The following is a 20,573-nucleotide window of genomic DNA, read 5'->3' on the forward strand; positions in this document are numbered from 1 at the left end:
GGGTATAATTTACTGTATATATCTAGGAAAGACATTTGTTTCTTGTCAATACTAGATCTTTCTCCATGTAATTATCTCGTAATTTAATAATGCTTCACTTGCAGCTGCTTAATATAGAATTATATTTTGGTAAATTTATGTGAATAGGCAGCAAAGTATAATACCATATTTGGTTATCTTTGCAAATCACTATTGCTACTACTAGGTCTAGGATTTCTAGACTCATTAATATTATTACCAGTATCATGAGAATCACTTGAAGAATATCTTTGCACAGCTGCAATATTTTTAGCGTGATCTGTTCCAGAACCCTCAGAAAAGAAATCAGAGTGGTAGCTCCCCTGGCCTAAACGGCTTCTCCTTCTCATTTCCCTTTGTCTGATACCTCTTCTAATAAACCTATCATTCATTCTAAGAGAACGAGCTATTGGTGAAAAGCCAACAACTATTCCAAGAAGAAAACCTAGTGATAGGCCAATAGCCCATGATACAGTTCCTGAGTGTGCCATTATTCCAATTACTGCACCTGTTCCTAAACCTCCAAGGGCTCCTAGAACTGCTCCAAGCCTCCCAACTAGTAAAATAGACATAAAAAGATTACATAAGGATCCACCTAGAGTAAGAGCTCCTGCAATGCAAGATGACACTAAACCACCAACCAACATTCCAACAATTATTCCAAGGCTTCCACTTCCTGCAAGCCAGTAGCCACCTCCCTTCCAAAAGTGAGAAGATTTTAGACCTTGAGAAAAAAGACCTGATTGCCAGTATATTGCTAAAAAGGCAATCAAAATATATCCAACAAAAGCAATAATAGATCCACTCCAAACGGGCCAACAACAGCACCTTGAAAAGCAAAAGCCACAGTGTAACTCCTCCATAGTTAGTCCTATATTTTGAGTCGTTTTGCCATTGTTATCTGTTAAGATAATTGGTGGAGTTAAGGTAGATCCTGAAGTAACTATAGCTGTATTATTAGCTGTTAGTAAGCTTGTAGAAGCAATAGGGTCAGCTAGAAGATTAAACCCTCCAGTAGATGTAACGCAGACTTTTGAGTCACTAGATGCATGAATAAATGCTAGTGAGTATTGAGCAGAATTACTTATAGTCATGGGTGGTAGCCAAATTTCTGCACATTCAGATGGTTCACTAGAAATACTCGAACCTATAGTAGAAAGCATATTTGGTATTCCACTTGCTCCTATAGAAGCTTGATTACTTATATAATTAAGTGAAGATGATAATTTGATAGATTTAAGGTCAATATTAGAAGTTAAAGCTTTAATTGTCCCATTAGTAGTATTTAAAGTATTATTGGAACTTAGAGTAGGTATAACATCTTTAATATTAGTATCAATACTTTTAGGCTTTGAGCATTTTGATAAAATATTTGAGCACTCATGCTCACAAACTAACATGATCATAATATTATTAGATAAAGATCCTGCATCAGCTGACTCTTCATTACAAGCTAGAGTACAAAACAAATTCTTCATAAAATCTTTACATTCGGGAGTATTGGCTCTCGATGCATAGTCTAATGCCATATATTGGAACTTTTCAGAACAGCAATTACATGGCTCACTTGAGCAATGTTCTGAGATAGATACATTTAGCAAGCCTGGTTTCCTAGAATATTCCCTTATTGAAGGCTCAGTTGTAATTGGCAAACTGTATATTTTGGAGGGTAAATAGCCAATTAAAGTAGCTAATAAAAAGCTAAAGTTAAAGAACTGAATCATTAGTTAATAGGCTAACCACTTTTTAGAGATAGTAATACGATTTTTATTAGTACTAAAATATAGATCTTTAAACTACTCTTTGGAGTATTGGAAGTCTAAAGCATCTAAACTTCTAGACTTATACTTCAAATTACGCTTCTAGTTACTTTTTTCCTCCAATTAAATGAGTAAATGCGTAATTATTTTACCTTTATTCACTTCCTTACCGATATTTACAGCTCATAGACATGCATCTGTGCGTGTTAAATAGCACTAATGGAGACAGAGCGTGATGGTCCAAGGTACTTCTTTGATAGCTAAAGCAGGTTTTTAAAAAAATGAAAGTGTATATATTCACATTCAAGCACCAAATATTATTGGTTATGGATAACTATTCATAAATATACTAAGATTTCATCAGTACATTATAAGTTTGCAAAACTATATAAGAAAAAAAAAATCGGGATTTTCAAGAAAATCCAGCGCCAACGTGAAAGTACATGTATAAACCTTGTAACCTTGAAGAGGTAATAAAATCCTTCCAAGTTTATATATTAAAGTAATATTTATACTGCATTATGAACTTATTCAGGAATTTATAAATAAAACTGCACTTTAATGAAGTATTTTGTCGTATATATTTATAATAAGGATATCTTCTATATTAAATAATAAAGTTCATCTTTTATTTTATTCAAACTGTAGTTTTAACCAAGGTAAACCTTAAATATATTCATTTTTTTCTAATTCAAAGAAGTCAGTATTTCAATTAATGTTTGATCAACTGGGGTTTTGTTGGTAATAGAATTACATATTGAAAGTGCTGTAGACTCATCAAAAAGTTTAGCAAGGTGTAGAAGTAAATGAAAATCATTTAGCAATTGGTAAGAAGTTGAAGATATATTAACTAATCTGTTTTTAATAAACGTCGCTACATCCGCAGGAGTTTGAATAGAAATACGATTTTCTCGTGGAAATTGATTACAATTAAAGAGTGACCTTGGTCTTATAGGGGCTGATTCATTCACACGAACTACAAACCAATGAGCATCAAATCTAGAAGTTTCTTGGCCACCTTCAAGAACTTGTGGTAATAATTCGCCTTTTTGTTCTGTCCTAAGCTTCATGTGAAGATCATCATCCAAATTATCCTCATCTAAGAGACGATCTCTAATGAAGGCTAGTCCAAGATCAGATACTGCAAAGGCATTTGGTACAGGAGCACTATCTTCTGATTTCTTACAGGGAGCAATGGTACAAGCGATAAAATTGCTAACAGGGTACCCAGTATAGTGGTTATACTTTAAATAATCAAGCTGTAGTTTCCCTAAGGAAATAATTTCTCTAGATGTCAGTAACTCATCTCTCTCTTTATGAGTAAAAATAAGTCCAATACATTCTAAGCCAAGGCTATGAGCAATTGTATCTACTGTACTTTTGAAGTCATCAAATTCTAGTTCTAGATTGCCAAATTTGTGATTATTTGTCTGAGGAGGTTCATATATAGCCTCCATAACAGCTCTAATTCCCATAGGATACGTATTATCTTCTTTATAGTATCCATACATCCATCCAATACGCTGTTTCTGTAATTGTAAATTGCAAGTCCAATATTTCACAAAGTCAGTAACTTCAGCTAAGTTCATCATCTCTAAATGATCTACATGACGATAAACTTGATGCTTTAAGGTTATTGATGGTGGTATCTTATTTATTTTCCCAATAGCTATATTGAAGGGTTTATAAGATGTCTTCATAGGCAAATCATCTATCATATAATTTCTTTCCTGTAGAAATGAATCAAAAGATTTAAATTGAGGAACTATTCCGCTACTACCCTGTCTTCTAGGAGTTAAGTTTGATGACTCATTAATATCCGAAGATTTCATTTCGCTGGATTTCTCCATAGGTGGAATATCACTAGTACTCATTTGTTGAGGACGAGTAATAAGTTTACATGTAACTTGGGGAGTTACATCTGTTATTAGAAATACAACAGATCCATCTGACAATCCATGTTGCTTCAGACTCAGAGAATCACCCTTGAGTAAACTATTGCCTGAAGAATCTAAGCTCAGTAACTGTTGGTACTCTGGGACTTTTAAAGAAGCTGCAATCTTTGTTTTAAGCATTGAGAGCGAACATCCAGGTGGTACAGTTACTCTAGATCTACCCGAGGTAGAAAATACGCGAATAACCCATTCTTCATTCATTGTGTCGAGTATAAACTTCTAGCAAAAATTTAATAGAATATAAACCAAATTTCCTAGAAATTACCGGAACTATTGTGCAGATTAGGATTTATTTCACAATTAGATAATATTTATTATTTGGAAATAAGTTAGATCCAAGTTTTCAATAGTTTGATCTCAAGTTCTATATAAAATAAGAAGTAAATTCTTCAAGTCTACTTATATCTCAGAATACAACAAGATCCCACAGTAACCTTTTTAATAAATTTAATACTGCAATTTGGGGGGTAGTTCTCGTTACTATTAGTCAAATTATTTATATGTAGAGTTGAAGATATCTAAAACGCAAATAAACTTTGAGACTCAGCCTTCAAAGCTTATGTACTGAGTACCCGCTTGAGAGAGGGGTAACTTGATCTGGTAGTACTGTTCAATGCTCACAAAGAGCTACTACTCAAGCTAGAAATAAGTAGGACCAGTTTTATTATAAGTAATTTTGTATAAAAAGATTTTAGAGTCTTGTGTCTCTAATTTACCTTTTGCAGCTATTCTTTTTATCTCTAAATTTCAATACAATATCTCATAACGGAGCTACAGGTACTTCTGAAATTTGCTTATAAATAAATAACTTGAGTTTTTTTTAACTTCGACAACTTAGTAATCTCTTCTTTGTATTAGATTGCTTACTAATAGTAAATATGCCTCGAGAGCTAGTAACTCTACAAATAGGTCAATGTGGTAATCAAATAGGTATGGAGTTTTGGAAACAATTATGCATAGAACATGGCCTAGGAGTTGATGGTACAGTTGAAAAGAATATTGAGACTGTCGATGATAGAAAGGATGTATTTTTTTACTTGGCAGATGATAGTCATTATGTGCCCAGAGCCTTACTGTTTGACTTGGAACCTAGAGTTCTAAATAGTATTAAATCTAGTGAATTTAAGCATCTGTATAATCCAGAAAACTTTTATATTGGTAAAGAAGGAGGTGGAGCAGGGAACAATTGGGGTTGCGGCTATGATGAGGGTGAGACTATGTATGATGAAATTTTAGACATGCTTGATCGTGAAGTTGATGGTTGTGATAGTATGGAAGGATTTATATTTTGTCACTCAATAGCAGGAGGCACAGGAAGTGGTATGGGTTCTTATATGCTAGAACTTTTAAATGAGCACTATCCTAGAAAACTAATTAAGACATTTTCAGTATTCCCAATGCTGACAAATGAAAGCTCCGATGTTGTGGTACAACCTTATAACTCTGTTTTAACACTAAAGAGATTGGCACTAAATGCAGACTGTGTAGTTGTTTTGGATAACACAGCTTTAAATGGTATTGCTGTTGATAGGCTTAAACTGAATAACCCTACATTTGCTCAAACAAATGCTCTAGTCAGTACTGTGATGGCTGCTTCAACCACTACTTTAAGATATCCAAGCTATATGCATAATAACCTTGTATCACTTATAGCAGCTCTTGTTCCAACTCCTCGGTGTCATTTTCTAGTTACATCTTATACTCCGATAACAATCAGTCAAAATATACAACAAGCTGTAAGGAAAACAACAACACTTGATGTAATGCGAAGACTCTTGCAGCCAAACAACATTATGGTGAGTACAAATATGCGTAAAGGCACATATATCTCAATCTTGAACATAATTAGAGGGGAAACTGACCCTTTGGAAGTTCATAAAAGTCTTCAGCGTATTCGAGATAGAAATATGGTCAAATTTATCCAGTGGGGACCAGCTGCAATTCAAGTGGCTCTTTCTAAATATAATCCATATGGAAGTCAACACAAGGTAAATGGTTTAATGATGGCTAATAATACTGCAATTGCAGCATTATTTCAGCGTTGTGTAGCTCAATTTGATCGTCTCATGAAACGTGGTGCTTTTCTTGAAAACTATAAGAAGCAAAGTGTATTTCAAAATGGTCTTGAAGAGTTTGAGAATTCTAGAGAGGTTACTGAAATGTTAATAGATGAATACAAAAGAGCTGAAAGGGATGACTATATATTAGCTGGCTATGGAATTGAACAGGATCAACATAACTTTGACAAATTCCAAAGTAGTCACGAACCTTCATATACTAGTCAATCCCCATCAATTTTTAGTAGTGAAAACACAAATAGCTTTAACTTTCCCAGAATTTAAATGTGCTAAACTGTTATGGATAGTATTTATATTTAATATGTTAAGTAACGAATAGAAATGAACTAAATGAACTTCTTGCGTGCCTTTTCACGACGTTCTCTCCTTAGAATTCTCTTTTCTGAACGTTTAGACCCCTTGGAATAAATTATTTTTGGGCTTACATTCTGGATTTCTACGTTTGGAGTGGGTAAGTGCAAGTTTGAATCTAATTTTGAGGGAGATTCTCCTGGAATAATATATGGGATTTCTATTAAACTCTGAAATTTCTTAATCAGCTTTTCTATCTCTGACCTGGCAGACTCAAACTCAAGAACACTTCTGTTACAATTTATATCCAAAAGTCCGTCATGATTTATATCCTTTCTAAGCCCTATACAAGATGTTACAGGAAGCATACTCCAAAACCGTAGTTCATTGTCACTAGATAAAATGACACAGGGAATATTTTTCAAACGGCAAATTACAGGTATATGCTGGCCAATATCAGTTGAAAGGATCTCATTTGAAGCAATAATACCTACAACTTTCTTTTTGTTCACATTGCGGCATACTGAATTATTCCCAGTGTAACAAAGGATCTTCAGCCAGTTTATACCTTCATCCCTCAAATTCTTTGTAATGCTAAATAAACCAGTAATAGATTAGATGAAAAATTATAACTTATTTTAATTAACTTACCTATTAACTTTACTAGAAAATATTGATTGAGAATCTTCAGACAGAGGTTTCCTATAGTAAAAAAGGGTTATATCTAGATAAATGTCAATATATTAAATATATTAGTAGGACATACCATTTGGTATTAAAGCTATTTAATAGACTATACCTTGAGTGAGTTTGTTTACCCTTACTTTTCTTCATTTAATAAGCTTATTCTCACCTCACCTGCCGCCGGGTTATGTAGCGCCTCTTTTCTTTTTTGAACTCCCGTTAAGCTTTGGTGGGCATTTTGGAAATTAAGGAAGTTTTTGACTTCTCTTATTATACTTTGATAACCTCATATGTCTTATAATGATAAAGTTGTACTTGAAAAAATATTTTAGCTAAAACTGAGGATTATAAAAGTTTAATAAATGCGTCTATGGTCCAATTTTTCATCTCTAAATAATATAAATAATCAAGCACATCTTGAAATTAATACAAATAAAAGACTAACGCCATATTTTAGTTTCAATGCTAGCTCCCTCAGACAGCGTAAAGTGTGTGGTTCACAAATCATTGAGGATGAATTGTCTTTTGAAGAGTTGCGCTGCATGCATTACAAAGCAAAAATATTACAAGCTCAGTATGATAGTAATCAAGTAAAAGAATCTCATCATACTTTAACACCAGCTTCAAATCTCGTAAACATTAGTATGGATACATATGATATAAGTTGTGATAGTCATAATAAGGAGAATGAACAGACACAAGTAAAAAAATTACGAGGTACTTTAAGTAATCCCAGATTAGAGATGAAAGGACAGAAAATAATGGTACAGATGATTAAAGCTGATGATCATATTGATACGATTTGTGAAGGATTGGATCTTGACTTAGTAGATGCAGGTAAAAATATGAAGAAGGAACTACAAAGTTCACTATCAAACCTTTCAGTAATTACAAATGAGCAAGAGAATAATAGTGAAGAAGTTGATTTCAAAAACATGTCATACATTAGTTGCATTATTCCACTACCTATTAGTGGATCTAGTGCACTTTTAACAGAAAATAGTAATTTTGAATTAACTCAAAAAGCTTTGTTATGCACTGGTTATACTCAAACTTTAAATCCATATTTAAGTTACTCGCGTTTATTTCGAGAATCAATTATGTATACTTATTTGATGGATAGATATAATAAATATTCAAAACGAGGATTATATTCTAACTCATTTTCACTTTATCAGTCAACAATATCTGCCTTCCCAAGTAACTTTGAAGCTCCTAAATTGTGTATAAGTGCCTACAAGGACGGTTACTCATTCAATTTATCACTTGATGATACATATATTCGCAAATGTAAATTAATAAAACTAATTGGAAGGGGTGCTAATGCAATTGTTTTTCTTTCAGAAATTTCTACGCTAGAAAATAATATAGAGGTTCATTCTTGTAAATTGGCAATTAAAATTCAGCATTTAGATCTTGGACTTTGCATACGTGAATTATATTGTGGAATGATACTCAATAAGCGTCAGAAAAAATCTTTAAAACTTTTGAACAGTAAGTATAGAGATATTTTTAGGAGAAAAGTATCTGTTTCAATTGATGATGACTCAATAGTGAATTCCCCTTTTAAATTTGACACAGCCAGAAGCTCTATAAGTACTTGCTATCAACCTGAAAGTAATTTTACATCAAATAGAAATTCAATAGAATCAAATGAACAATCTAACCAAAATAATCAAGTTAATATTTTGGATTCATACTCCAAAATTACCAATTTAAAAGTAACACATAGACCAAGTACTCAGATTTTGGATGATTTTAGTCGTCTTTCAATTGGATCAACTTATTCCACAGGAAAAACATCTCTGTACTTGTCAGAAAATATTATTACCAAACCTATACAATTAAGCTATGGAGTTACAGTCTTTTGTACAACAGAGCTACATGTTATTGCATCGAATAGCTCTGGTTTAATTCAAAACATATTTACACGTAATATGGTAAGGAATAGTAAAAATAATAAATTTGTATCTGAAAATAAAGATGAAGTTACAAAAGTATCTAAATCAATTGGAATATCACTTCTCCCAACAGCCGAAGGAGCTATGAGTATTCAACAAATCATTAATGAGCACTACATAAAACATTGCAAAAATATGGATGAACCTCTCGTACTATTTTTAATATATCAGATGATTGAAGCTTTGATGGGATTACATGACATGAATTTAATTCATGGAGATATTAAACCAGATAATATTCTTCTTTATCCAGAAACAACTACTGCTCAACACAATTCAGACTTGGATCATATTTATGACTTAAATACATTATATAAAGATCAATTTACATTAAGTGAACAAAATCCTATCCATCCGCTACTTCCAGAAGGTGCAACTTTGCCAATACATATGGCAATTATTGATATGGGCAGGAGTTTGGATATTGGTGAAATTTATAATGGCACTTTGTTTTTGGGGAATTGTCATGCTAAAGGATTTACTCCCCCTAGTATGCTTGAGAAACAATCATGGTTATATCATATTGACATATTTGGATTAGCTTGTTTAGCACACTGCTTGATAACTGGTAGATATATGGAATTAACTAAGTTGCCAAGCCGAGACTGGACAATTTATGACCGAAATTATAGTTTAGGTAAAGATATAAATCATTTCCAAATTTATTATTATAGAGTAAAAAATGCAAGTCAATGCATCAAAAGAAATTGGAATACTCCATTTTGGACCCAATTTTTTCAAGAAACAATAAATTTCTGTCCACTATTTAGACACAATGAAGAACTAGTGGAAACTAATATAAATACATCTTCAGATGAAATCACGGTGGAACTGCGAAGTAGTTGTAGATATCTTCTAAAACAGCTAAAAGAAAAGATTATTGAGATCTTTAATTCTCAAAGTCACTTTAAAAAACAACTCATGTACCAACTAATTTCACTAAATAATAAGTTATCAGGAATAGTATAGACTATCCCCCTTTGTTTATAAATCCCTAATTTTAATAATTATTGTGCTTAAATTTCCAATACGTTACATATGTAGGCTAGAGTACTTTTTTGCTTTTTTACTTCTTTACTTCTTGTATTAGCGCTTGCATGTAGTGGGTCATTGTGGGGGGGGAAGGGGGGGGTCATGTGAAGCCCCACGAATTTTGCATTTTCTCTTCTTTTTATCTTTATGAATATCTTGCAAAAGAAAAAAAAATTTGATTTTACTACAGTTCTGAGTCGTGAGGATTTTCCGGCTCCCTAAAATGTTGGGAGCCCAGAAACAAAAGAGAAGTGAGACTCTTAGATCTGAGTTGGACTATTGCCTACATAAGATGAATGATGTAGATAGTATAAGACGAGGTGAGTTGAAGTAATGAATTATAGAATTCTTGCAAATTTATCAAAAAGACATATTATCTGATGGGTTTAGGAATTGGTGATCTAAGGACACTTATATCCAAAATAGAGTTGACAGATATTCCAGGGCTTTTAACAAGTGGTTTATTGGACTCTATGAAGATGCGCCCAATGGCAAGGAGATTTAGTATTAAAGCTGTTGATTGCATTGTGGAGCATTTTGGGAGTCAATCAATCCTGCCATATTTAGGTAATATAATAGCATTCATTGTGGAGGCTTGTAAAGATCAAGAAGTGCATGTTCAGAACTCAGCAGTTGCGAGTGTAGCCTCGATTGCACCTTTGGTAATGTCAGATGAAATATTCCAACTAAACCCAGATGTAGTGAATTTATTCTTTGATCCATTACTACAACTAGCAAAGAAGAATGTTACACCATCAACTCAACTTGCAGCTATAACTGCAATTGGTGCGGCTATTGATGGAGTGAGTTTAAACCTAACAGTAATGTTTTTGCAAAAATTTGTTGGACAACTATTGCCACTAGCTGGAAATCCTAATATTATGGATTCATGTAAAGCAGTCGTTATTGATATCTTAAAAAAGATTGTCACAGTAATATGGACATTTTTGAAAGAGACTCCATTTGGAAGCTCTCCATATACCTATGATATAAAAAGTGAGGAAAGTAATGCTGATAATATTCATGAAGATTCATTGATATCACCTATTACTTGGAAGGATATTAACCAAATATTCTCAATACTAATCAAAGAGATAAATGCCAATTTTACAAGCATATGTAAGAATGTAAATGTGAAAATTGCATCCATTTCTCTTTTTACAGAGATAATGATGTGTTGCTTTGTAGCCCAAGCTGGTATGTTAATAGTAACTAATGAAAGTTCTGTTCCCTTAAGGAAATCTTTAAGTGGAATAAGGCACTTTGCAGAGACTATTATTTACTCAATTAATATGGCAATAAAGGACAAATCACCGAAGGTTAGAGAAGTAGCCAACTTTTGTTTGAAAAAAATTCAAGACACAAATGAAATCTACTTGCCAAAATGTAAGGGGAGTTCAAGTGATTACTCAAATTTAATTGATGTATCTTTAATCTTCCAGTCTGTAAAGCAATTCAACAGTGAAAATATTGCGAATAGTCAAAAAAAAAAGATTAATCAAGATTTCTTCAATAATGCTACTGATGAAATAGTAGTTAGACATATATCTCCACCACCTTCTAACTGGAAAGGACAAGTATTACAAGAACAATCATCTGAAGATTCCCAAGAAAGTTCATTAGGCAAGAATTCCGAAGATGACTCAAATTTTCAAGACGCAGTGCCAGAACAGCTTTGTAGTGACGACAAAATATCGAATGAACTAGAATCATGTAGCAGTAAACAAATGCCACAGAATCCACTACCAGTATTAATTTCTTCTCCAACTAATCTGGAGAATACACAACTTTCATATCTATCGACTATGAATAATACATCGACTTCTCCTATGTTCGTGATAACAGCTCCCCCTATGCTCACAACTCAAATGTGTAGCCATCCAAACCAATCAACTCAAGAATGGTTTGAGAAACAAATAGACTCAATGCGTCAGGAAATTAATGTCTTGAAATCTCGTCAAATGGAAATTGAGAATATTGCACATATTCTAAAGATGGTTGCAATAAATCGAGTTGATAGACTTGAGGATAGATTACAGAAGTTGTCAGCTTTACTCCTTGAGAGTGAATCTGAAAATACAGATATAAATGTAGATAATTGCGACAAGACCTCTTCAAAGCTCAATTGTGAATTAGAAAATAGCAGGACAGTAAATCAAGATATTAGGAAGTCATTATATATGAAGGCAAAAAAAGTCGTAGATAAAATATAGGTATATTTGAAAAGAAAAATCTTTAAATTGAAAATTTGATTTCAGTAAGAATTATGATAGATAAAAACTAAGTTAACTTATTCATCTTTAATATGACTCATACGGGGGATCCTCTCGAAGATGCTATTGAATTTTTTTGAAATTACATCTACATAAGGAGTAATAATTGGCTCTATTAGTGAAAAGTATAATGAATAAAGATATACCCTGGAAATAAGAATATTGCCGACAATTATGATAAATGTAAGGAAACTGAGAGATCTTAGGAATAATGAAGCAAACAACAATATTGAGAATATTGAAAATGAAAAGATTGGATTTTCCCAAGTTACTGTAGCAAAAAAACCATCAACAAGTGAATTTATGTGTGATGCAACAGATTTGCAGTGTTTCTGTAAATCCTCATCTGTCACAAACTCCCTATTTCTGAGAAGTACCAATTTTTCAGGACATAACTTTATACATATGCCACCTATACCAATACAAAAAACTATGCAGGAGCAAAAGAGACCAAAGAATGAGTTCCCAAATAACAAGATACACATGTTAAAGGCAGCTATTACTGTTGCTGATTTCCATATAGACTCTCCACTCATAGCATCTTTTAGAAAACATTTACATTCCGTCATCTTATTTCAATATTTAAATGAAAAATTCAAAGTTTGACAAATTTATAAATGATAACTGAGGAACAAGTACTGTCTATAAGAGTTAACACTAAAGTTTTAGCGCCTTAAAAATTTCTTAAAAGCTCTAATTCTAATGTGATGTCCAAAGCATATCTGAATTTATCTTACAACATTCTAACTATTAAATATACTTACTAGATTTTATCACTGCAATATTATTTTACTTGATTAGGGTTCGATATATATATACTGAGGAGATTGTGTTGGAGTAGATAAATTAGATATAGTCTAATATAAGTATAAATAGACTTCATATAATCTTTATAGAACTATTTGAGTTAAATATAATGTATACTACAATACAAGTACTATCTCAGGTCACTTTAACATAAAGATATTCCTAATACTAGAAAATTCAATGATACATAAATGAAGCTAAGTTACAAAAGGACATTATTGCCTATATACATTATTAGCATTACCAATTAATATCATGATATTTTTTCATTATAAAATCAAGTTATTGTCTCAAAAACTGACTGCATATCTTTAAAATAAGAAGTCCTATTCACAAACTATATGAAAAAATACAATCCAAATATTGCCAACTTGTCATAATTAGCAATAGTCACTAATTATTTTCCTAGTTGACATATATATAAACAATGTTAATATAATTGTACTTAAATTACAATTATACTTCAGAATGATATTCATATGGGATTAATCCAAGTAATGCATCTGTTGATCCTTGAATAATTTGACGAACCAATTCACAAGGATACTCTAATACTTCTAAAGAATCTGAGTTACATTTACTAGGTATTTCAAATGTAATTGGAAATTGTCTAATATTGATATTCACTATAGGAAGATTTTTTTTATATCCTACTCTAAGGCATTTATCAGTACAAAAAACACTAAAAGAAGTCCCAACAAATATCATTAAGTCAGCTTCATTCATCCATTCTTTGGCCTTATCCCATTGATAATATTTATTGCCATGGTATGGCTCATCAAATAATAAAATTAATGGGAGACATGGAGAATTGCATGAAGGGCAAGCTAAATCTTGAATAATAGCTTTAGGAGATTTATTCTCCAAACAGCTCCAGTCAAGTGGTAAATATTGCTCTTTAGAAAGATAGCAGTTAGTATTACTGCATCTCAAATAGTCCAATCTCCCATGAACTTCAAGTACATTTTCAGGGGGGCAATTTGCCTTGTGCAGTAGCCCATCAATATTTTGTGTTATGATTTTGATTCTATCAGGATAGTTTTTGCAAAGCCATGATAAAGCCCGATGACCTTTATTGGGTTTAGCGTCTCTAAAAGTTCTAAAAAATCCATGTTTGCTTTTAAATATAGAGTACCAACTCAAAGGATCTGATAGAAAAGTTTTCATTGTAGCCCAGGATTCCATTTTACCATCCCAAATAACAGAACTATCATCTACTCCATGTTCAGATCGAAATAGTGGGACTCCAGAATCAAAACTTAAACCTGCCCCAGTAATAAATAGGATTTTGTCATCAGTATTTAATATTTGAGATTTAATGCTCGAAAGTACAGATTGTGATCTTGTCTGCATTACTTTCAAACGCACAATAATTTCTTTATATTTCCAATGAAAATCAGATTCTAACTGAATCCCCCCCAAGAACCCAATAAATAAACAAGTTAGCTAGAAACTAAAAGTTAATATTAAATATTGCTATTTAGCTGTGGTTCAAATAACCTATGTTGAACGAAGCGACGTCTGAGAAATTACAGAATAAAATTACCCAGCGCTAAATTAGCTCTCTTATTATTGCACTACCCTATTAAGAAGTACTCTCTTTTGTGAAGGATACCTCTTCAGTACTGAGTGCTGTCATTTATATCTCAATATTCACCAAATTTCCCTCTTGCTAACTCTTAGTGGAAAAGTAGACAATTTATATTGATGATAAATTTTTGGATAAGAGGGAAATAATACATTAGGTAAGTTAAAATATTTGGAATAATACCGCTGTATGCATGTAATATCACTAGTGATTAACATTGTACTGTAACCATATCTACTAACAGTAATATTATTATATACAACCTTAGTTTAGTAGCGCTATTTGGGTGGAAATATCACTCATTATAAAATAACTCTTGAAAGAGGGTGACATATCATGTGAGAGATGTGGTGCCCGAGTGGTTAAGGGGGTGGCCTGCTAAGCCATTGTGTTCTGCACGCGCGTGTTCGAATCACGCCCACATCGCCTTTTATTTTCCTCGATTCTTGAGTAAATATATTTATCCCTATACTTTACTCATCCCCTTTTTAAAATCTTGTCTTAATTAGTACATTATAATATTATATTATGATATATTATATTCAACTAATAAGATGATATGTGATAGACTTTTGGAATCAGTAGAACTAGGATAAAGCTTAATATTAATAAGCGCTATGATTACTGTATTTGAAGAACAATTGGAGGCAGTGTTTTGACAGTTCACTTGTTTCTGATTTAATTTGAAAATTATAACTTATTATAACTGTGTTTGTAAATATATCTGTAACTATACATGTCTAATTCAGACATATATGCTAGACGAAATCCTAGTGATTTTCTTCGACAAGTAATAGGGAAACCTGTTATTGTTAGACTTAATAGTGGAATTGACTACAAAGGTATCTTAGCATGTTTAGATGACAGAATGAATATCGCAATGGAAGATACAAAAGAATTTGTTAATGGTTCTTTGGTAGGGCAACATGGAGATACATTTATCCGTGGAAATAATGTTTTATATATAGCTTCAGTTAATACTTCTACTGTGTAAATCTATGAATATTGGATTAGGTTGTTCTTGAAACTATATAGAACCCTGGGTATTTCAAATAACTACATATTCTGATATAACTATTATCTATACCCTTGATTAAAAGAGCCAGCGGGCCTTATTCTATCAGACAACACGTTTTAACTGACTTTATAGAAGTGATAGGATAATTGGTAAGATCATAAACTAATAATGTCTGAGGCTGTGGGTTCTATTTGGAATGCTAATAATTGGCATTGGGAAGAAAAGAAATACGATAAATGGGGCAAAGAGAAACTGAAATCTATGATAGAAGCGTTTGAATATAAATTCCCACCACCTAACGAAAATCTAGTGATATATCTTTCTTGTACCAAAATTTCAGGTGAGGCTTCAGTTTCTGTTAGAAAGAAAAGGCCTATTCTTGCATATGAATTTGAAATTATAGCTAATTGGTTAGCTAGATATAATGACAACAATGACAAATACCTTACTGGTTCTTTGACTATCCCGGAATTTTCAGTAGACAACTACCAAGAACTTTATCCTATTAAAATCTCCAGTAGCTCAGATTTAGGGGAGATGAGTAATTTAGTAGTTAAAGAAATGAATAATAGTTTAGTCAATGAACTTCGTAGTAATTTAAAGAGATTTCATGATTTGTTACTGGAGACAGAAAGCAATCGTCTCAGACTTATTGCAGATAATGAGAAACGTGAGCAGGAAATTAAAACAGCTCAAATAGCTCAAGCTATTAAGGGTGAAGAGAAATCGGAAATATATAGAAAGCAAATAGAAGAAGAAAAGCAGAGACAAAAATCAAGTAATGAAAATATCTCCAATGTCCAAGGTAGCTTGTGGAATACTGGATCATGGCATTGGGAAGAAAGACCAGAAACGAATTGGGTTAAAGAGACTTTCAAACAAAGAATAGAATCACTTCAGATTAGAATTGATAGTCTCAATACAATTATTGAATTTTCAGGAGTCTCTGTAACAGGAGAAGCATCCTCTAGTGTAAGAAAGGGAAAGAAAATTTGTGTATTGGACTGCTCCATAACTTGCAACTTCAAAGCTTATGTTACTTTAGAACAGAACTCAGATAAGAAATTCTACTTAACAGGTTTAATATCAGTTTCCGAACTGAATATGATAGACACTGATGAGTATACAGTCAAAATAATCTTTGATTCTTGTCCATTAGGAATCTCTATTACAGAAATTCCAGACTTTATGAAAATAAAATTGAGCGTTGAAGATAATATTTACAAAAGTTTAGATAATCTAATAAAAACATTTATAGATGATTTTGTGAAGAAGTAATTTAAATACTTAGCATTATTTAAAATATGGAGATTGTAAAATATTCTAATGTATACCTAGTATAACCCTATTTAGAAAATTCACTCATTGATACATTTGTTTTACCATCTTTTAAGTCATATACATACAGAACTACTTTTTTTCCTTGCAAAGCCATTAACATAAATGAAGGGACTGCATCTGGATTGTATGCACTGAATGCACCAGTTGCAGATCCTGGATTTATTAATAACTTTCCATTTATTTCCGTTGCTCTTAATTTATGTGTATGACCAGTTACTAAGATATCACAATCTAATCTCCTTTGCCATTGAACAAGGGCATCCATATCATCCCATGGGATCACCTGATTCCCATGTATCAGGCCTATTTTAAATTCACCTATCTGAACAACTATATATTCAGGAAATTCACCATTACTTTGAGGATTTGGATTAACTATTCCACTATCTAAATCACCCTTAACTATATATATATTCGAAGTTATATTTTGTAGCACATCAACGTATTCCTGTGAGCCTATATTCCCTGTACAAAGAACGTAGTTTATTTTATCTGTAGCTAATAATTCCCTGAAACTTGTTGGTAGCTCTTTAGCACCATATGGAATATTCAAGTCACCAATAAGAAGTACCAGATCTCCAAAGTCTGTTGAGCTCATAGCCCTCAATATGCCAAAATAAGTATAAAGTATAGAACTAAACTTTTATAATTAACTTTAAGCGTTTAAGTTTCTAATTTCTAGGTTTATTCCTACCCATTAACGTGATATTAATTATACTATACTGGCGCTCTAGCGCCACTTTTATAGGCATGAAAACTACTTTGTATTTCATTGATTTTTTGATCTAAAGAAAGTCTACTTTTCTCCTACTTTAAAGTTATGTCTAATATCAAAAAAGTCTTAAATTAAATATGAAACTTAAAAATTTTAATGAAAAAGCAATTAAAAGGAACTTTACTGCACTCTTCTTTCTGAGGTGGTTAATAGTTTCTGGAATGTTGTTTTGCTATATTGTTCATGCTTATAATGGATTTCAAATCAAAGTTAAAAATGGCATACTACACACTAAATTGCACTCTGGGGATAAAGAAGGTTTAATTAGATTTCATCAATTAATTGGGGAGACACTGCAATGTACATATATTATTCAAGACGATACAAATAGTAATACAAGCGTGATGAACTTGAAATTTTTAGACATCATTGAAAATAGAAAAAAATCAGTGAATTGCCAGATATCATTAATTTCCAAATGGTCTGAAGAAATTACAAAGCATATAAACATAAATCCATATGCCATAATTACCGTTGATTTATGGCATAGCTATGCAAAGAACAACTTAAACCCAGAAATTGAAATGCTATTAATCCGCATTTCTAAAATGAGCAAAAATCCCTTGGAAGATATTCGGGATTTACTTAATAGATATATGATGTATCTGAATAGGTTATACAGATCATACGAAATATTTGAGAGTAGAAGTGCAAATATAGAGAATTTAGAAAATGAAGAAGCAATGAAAGCTAATGCCGAAGTAGCTGTCATTAATCTGGGTAGAATGGAGCATACAGCTTTAGCTGAATTAGTAGAAATATGTGGAAGAAAAACTTCAGAAATGAAGGAAATGAGAGAATCCATCGAAAATTTATATTCTTTGATTGGAGATAGAATGTACGATGAGAGTCTGATAAAAGCTGTAGAACTAACTCAACTATCATTTCACCTAATTAATGGTTTAAATGTTCTGGGTATAATAGAGGAACAGAAAATGACAAACCGTTTCCAAAGAGATATGAATCGCAGATTTTTAGAAATTCAAGGCAAGATTGAAAACAATACATTGGCGATGTATCCAAATTTTAAAATATCTCCTAGCTTTAATAAGGTTGTTGAATATCTTATTAATTCAGTAACCCCCCGACTGGATTCAACAGCCAAAGTCCGATATAATAAAGTACTGACAGACAATTTTCAATATTTAATCCCAAATTTTGGACTTTCTTGTCCATATTTTGTTACTGAAATGCAACATTCAAATTCTAATAGTAAGACAAAATCTTCTAATCAATATAAATCCAAAGATGAGATGTTTGATCAAAATGCAGTAGAAAGCTGTAAAGTAGCTTGGAAGAAAATATCTTCATATTTGTATAACGAGGGGGAAATAGTTCCAATGGCAGTAATCAGAACTGCAACTAAAAAAGCTTTAATTAGTAAAGTTAAGAATGTTTATATATGGCCCCGACATGCTGCAGAACTCTATAGAATTATTTTAACTGATGATGAATTTGCAAAGCATTTTGATACTACAAATGAACCTCGTTTTGCTTCTACATGTTCAGATTTACTAGAAAATATTATAGGAGCTAAAACAATGCACGGGGTATCACTGGATGAAATTATATTAATATGTTTTACTTTTTACAATATCCTCTTAAAATTTCTTGAGTTTTCTCAATTTGGAAATAATGAAGATAAAAAAGGTAATCGTTGGACAATTAACCCAATGGTTATTAAGACCTTACCATCAGTAACCAGAAGTAAAGCCTTAGATGTATCCATTGCTCTTACAATACCAGATTCACTTGATAATCCTCCATTTTCAATAAATGATTATGATCGTTTTGTAATTGGAGTTAGCCCTCAAAATTTTATAGTAACTTGTATGGAAAGAATGAAGGTAGTCTTTGGTCTTGCGACAAAATATAAGATAGGAAACTCTTTAGAAATTTGTAATAGCATACAGTACTACTTAAAGGATTATAACCCACTTTTTCAAAATACAGAAAATCAAATGACGCAATTAGATATATTTGAAGAATTTAATATAATTGATACAACTTGGGTTCCTTCTTCAGTAGTAAATACTCAATACACCCAGAATTTACACTATACTCATATTATAGAGGGTAAAATAAATATAACTCCTACACCTCTGACTCTAAAACCCTTCATAAAAGAAGAAGGTATAACTCCTTTAAATAAACTCAACCCTACTAAAGCTTACAAGTTAGTTAAGGCTCTTCATCATCAGTGGATGGACCAAATGCGAAATGATGTACGCTTTAAAGGTATTAAAGACTCAGAATTAAGGACAAACTCCCCATGGATGAGTCAATTAAAGCTTTGGCATGCACTAATTACACCTGAACTACCGGAAGTTCGATATGCTCCTACATATTATAAAGGTAGACCTTCTAGATTCCCTTTAATTCCGGGAGATAGACGTGATAAAATAGCTAAAATCTATCCTTTAGAAAAAATAATAGAGGAAGGAACGAAAAAACCTGAATACAGAGCTAGATATGCTCAAATCATTGAAGAAACAATTGACTATGATAATAAACGTGAAATTTTAAAAAAAGAGAAAGAAAAGGACTTAAATTTAAGCAATGGTTGCTCAAGAGATGAAATACCAGTTTCATGGGGTCAGAGAGCTTCACTCCTGTTTAATCTGGTAACTGATGCATTTAAAGGTGTGATATACAGAAATTCTGAAGGTATATCTTCTTTTATAAGTATTGAAGATCTATGTTACATTTTAGAAAGAGAATTCAAAGTAAAAAAAAACTATTTTGCAGAAGTAAGTGAAGTTTCTCTTAATACCTGTGTATACTGGTTTCAAAATTACCTTGCAAAGTTATATCCTCCATTTAAATTTAAATCTATGGAGATTAGCATTAAAAATTCCTGTTGGAATTCAGGATTTAAAAAGTGGATTTGAAATTTTTTGTCTTAGTCTATTTTAAAGAAATTATATAACCTAAAAATTTTGCATAAAATTAACAGTGAAAGGCCTTTTTATAATACTAAACTAGGAAACCT

The 20,573-nt window shown here is 32.1% G+C and overlaps 12 protein-coding genes across 12 annotated transcripts; 7 read left to right on the top strand and 5 right to left on the bottom strand.

Moving 5' to 3' along the window:
• Nucleotides 1-173: 173 nt before the first annotated feature.
• cand_030070 (uncharacterized protein) lies at nt 174-1,742 on the bottom strand (the record flags this gene model as incomplete). The annotated part of the gene is made up of 1 exon (XM_067213234.1): nt 174-1,742. One exon carries the CDS (start codon nt 1,740-1,742, stop codon nt 174-176), a length of 1,569 nt encoding a protein of 522 aa, XP_067067608.1.
• A 722-nt stretch (nt 1,743-2,464) lies between these two features.
• cand_030080 (Npl4 family protein) lies at nt 2,465-3,934 on the bottom strand (the record flags this gene model as incomplete). Its single annotated transcript, XM_067213235.1, has 1 exon — nt 2,465-3,934. One exon carries the CDS (start codon nt 3,932-3,934, stop codon nt 2,465-2,467), a length of 1,470 nt encoding a protein of 489 aa, XP_067067609.1.
• A 677-nt stretch (nt 3,935-4,611) lies between these two features.
• cand_030090 (gamma tubulin) lies at nt 4,612-6,075 on the top strand (the record flags this gene model as incomplete). Its single annotated transcript, XM_067213236.1, has 1 exon — nt 4,612-6,075. The coding sequence occupies one exon, from the start codon at nt 4,612-4,614 to the stop codon at nt 6,073-6,075; it is 1,464 nt and encodes a 487-aa protein (XP_067067610.1).
• Nucleotides 6,076-6,137: 62 nt separating this feature from the next.
• Nucleotides 6,138-6,936, bottom strand: cand_030100 (uncharacterized protein; the record flags this gene model as incomplete). The annotated part of the gene is made up of 3 exons (XM_067213237.1): nt 6,138-6,696; nt 6,754-6,804; nt 6,869-6,936. The coding sequence occupies 3 exons, from the start codon at nt 6,934-6,936 to the stop codon at nt 6,138-6,140; spliced, it is 678 nt and encodes a 225-aa protein (XP_067067611.1).
• Nucleotides 6,937-7,148: 212 nt separating this feature from the next.
• Nucleotides 7,149-9,716, top strand: cand_030110 (uncharacterized protein; the record flags this gene model as incomplete). The annotated part of the gene is made up of 1 exon (XM_067213238.1): nt 7,149-9,716. One exon carries the CDS (start codon nt 7,149-7,151, stop codon nt 9,714-9,716), a length of 2,568 nt encoding a protein of 855 aa, XP_067067612.1.
• Nucleotides 9,717-10,159: 443 nt separating this feature from the next.
• cand_030120 (HEAT repeat family protein) lies at nt 10,160-11,992 on the top strand (the record flags this gene model as incomplete). Its single annotated transcript, XM_067213239.1, has 1 exon — nt 10,160-11,992. One exon carries the CDS (start codon nt 10,160-10,162, stop codon nt 11,990-11,992), a length of 1,833 nt encoding a protein of 610 aa, XP_067067613.1.
• A 234-nt stretch (nt 11,993-12,226) lies between these two features.
• cand_030130 (uncharacterized protein) lies at nt 12,227-12,658 on the top strand (the record flags this gene model as incomplete). The annotated part of the gene is made up of 1 exon (XM_067213240.1): nt 12,227-12,658. The coding sequence occupies one exon, from the start codon at nt 12,227-12,229 to the stop codon at nt 12,656-12,658; it is 432 nt and encodes a 143-aa protein (XP_067067614.1).
• Nucleotides 12,659-13,315: 657 nt separating this feature from the next.
• On the bottom strand, nt 13,316-14,212 carry cand_030140 (transcriptional SIR2 family protein; the record flags this gene model as incomplete). Its single annotated transcript, XM_067213241.1, has 1 exon — nt 13,316-14,212. The coding sequence occupies one exon, from the start codon at nt 14,210-14,212 to the stop codon at nt 13,316-13,318; it is 897 nt and encodes a 298-aa protein (XP_067067615.1).
• A 971-nt stretch (nt 14,213-15,183) lies between these two features.
• On the top strand, nt 15,184-15,441 carry cand_030150 (LSM domain-containing protein; the record flags this gene model as incomplete). Its single annotated transcript, XM_067213242.1, has 1 exon — nt 15,184-15,441. One exon carries the CDS (start codon nt 15,184-15,186, stop codon nt 15,439-15,441), a length of 258 nt encoding a protein of 85 aa, XP_067067616.1.
• Nucleotides 15,442-15,633: 192 nt separating this feature from the next.
• cand_030160 (uncharacterized protein) lies at nt 15,634-16,743 on the top strand (the record flags this gene model as incomplete). The annotated part of the gene is made up of 1 exon (XM_067213243.1): nt 15,634-16,743. The coding sequence occupies one exon, from the start codon at nt 15,634-15,636 to the stop codon at nt 16,741-16,743; it is 1,110 nt and encodes a 369-aa protein (XP_067067617.1).
• Nucleotides 16,744-16,810: 67 nt separating this feature from the next.
• cand_030170 (vacuolar protein sorting 29) lies at nt 16,811-17,404 on the bottom strand (the record flags this gene model as incomplete). The annotated part of the gene is made up of 1 exon (XM_067213244.1): nt 16,811-17,404. One exon carries the CDS (start codon nt 17,402-17,404, stop codon nt 16,811-16,813), a length of 594 nt encoding a protein of 197 aa, XP_067067618.1.
• A 254-nt stretch (nt 17,405-17,658) lies between these two features.
• Nucleotides 17,659-20,472, top strand: cand_030180 (uncharacterized protein; the record flags this gene model as incomplete). Its single annotated transcript, XM_067213245.1, has 1 exon — nt 17,659-20,472. One exon carries the CDS (start codon nt 17,659-17,661, stop codon nt 20,470-20,472), a length of 2,814 nt encoding a protein of 937 aa, XP_067067619.1.
• Between the last annotated feature and the right edge of the window lie 101 nt (nt 20,473-20,573).

The sequence above is a fragment of the Cryptosporidium andersoni genome, assembly GCF_001865355.1.
Source record: "Cryptosporidium andersoni isolate 30847 chromosome Unknown contig_22, whole genome shotgun sequence".
NCBI lineage: Eukaryota > Apicomplexa > Conoidasida > Eucoccidiorida > Cryptosporidiidae > Cryptosporidium > Cryptosporidium andersoni.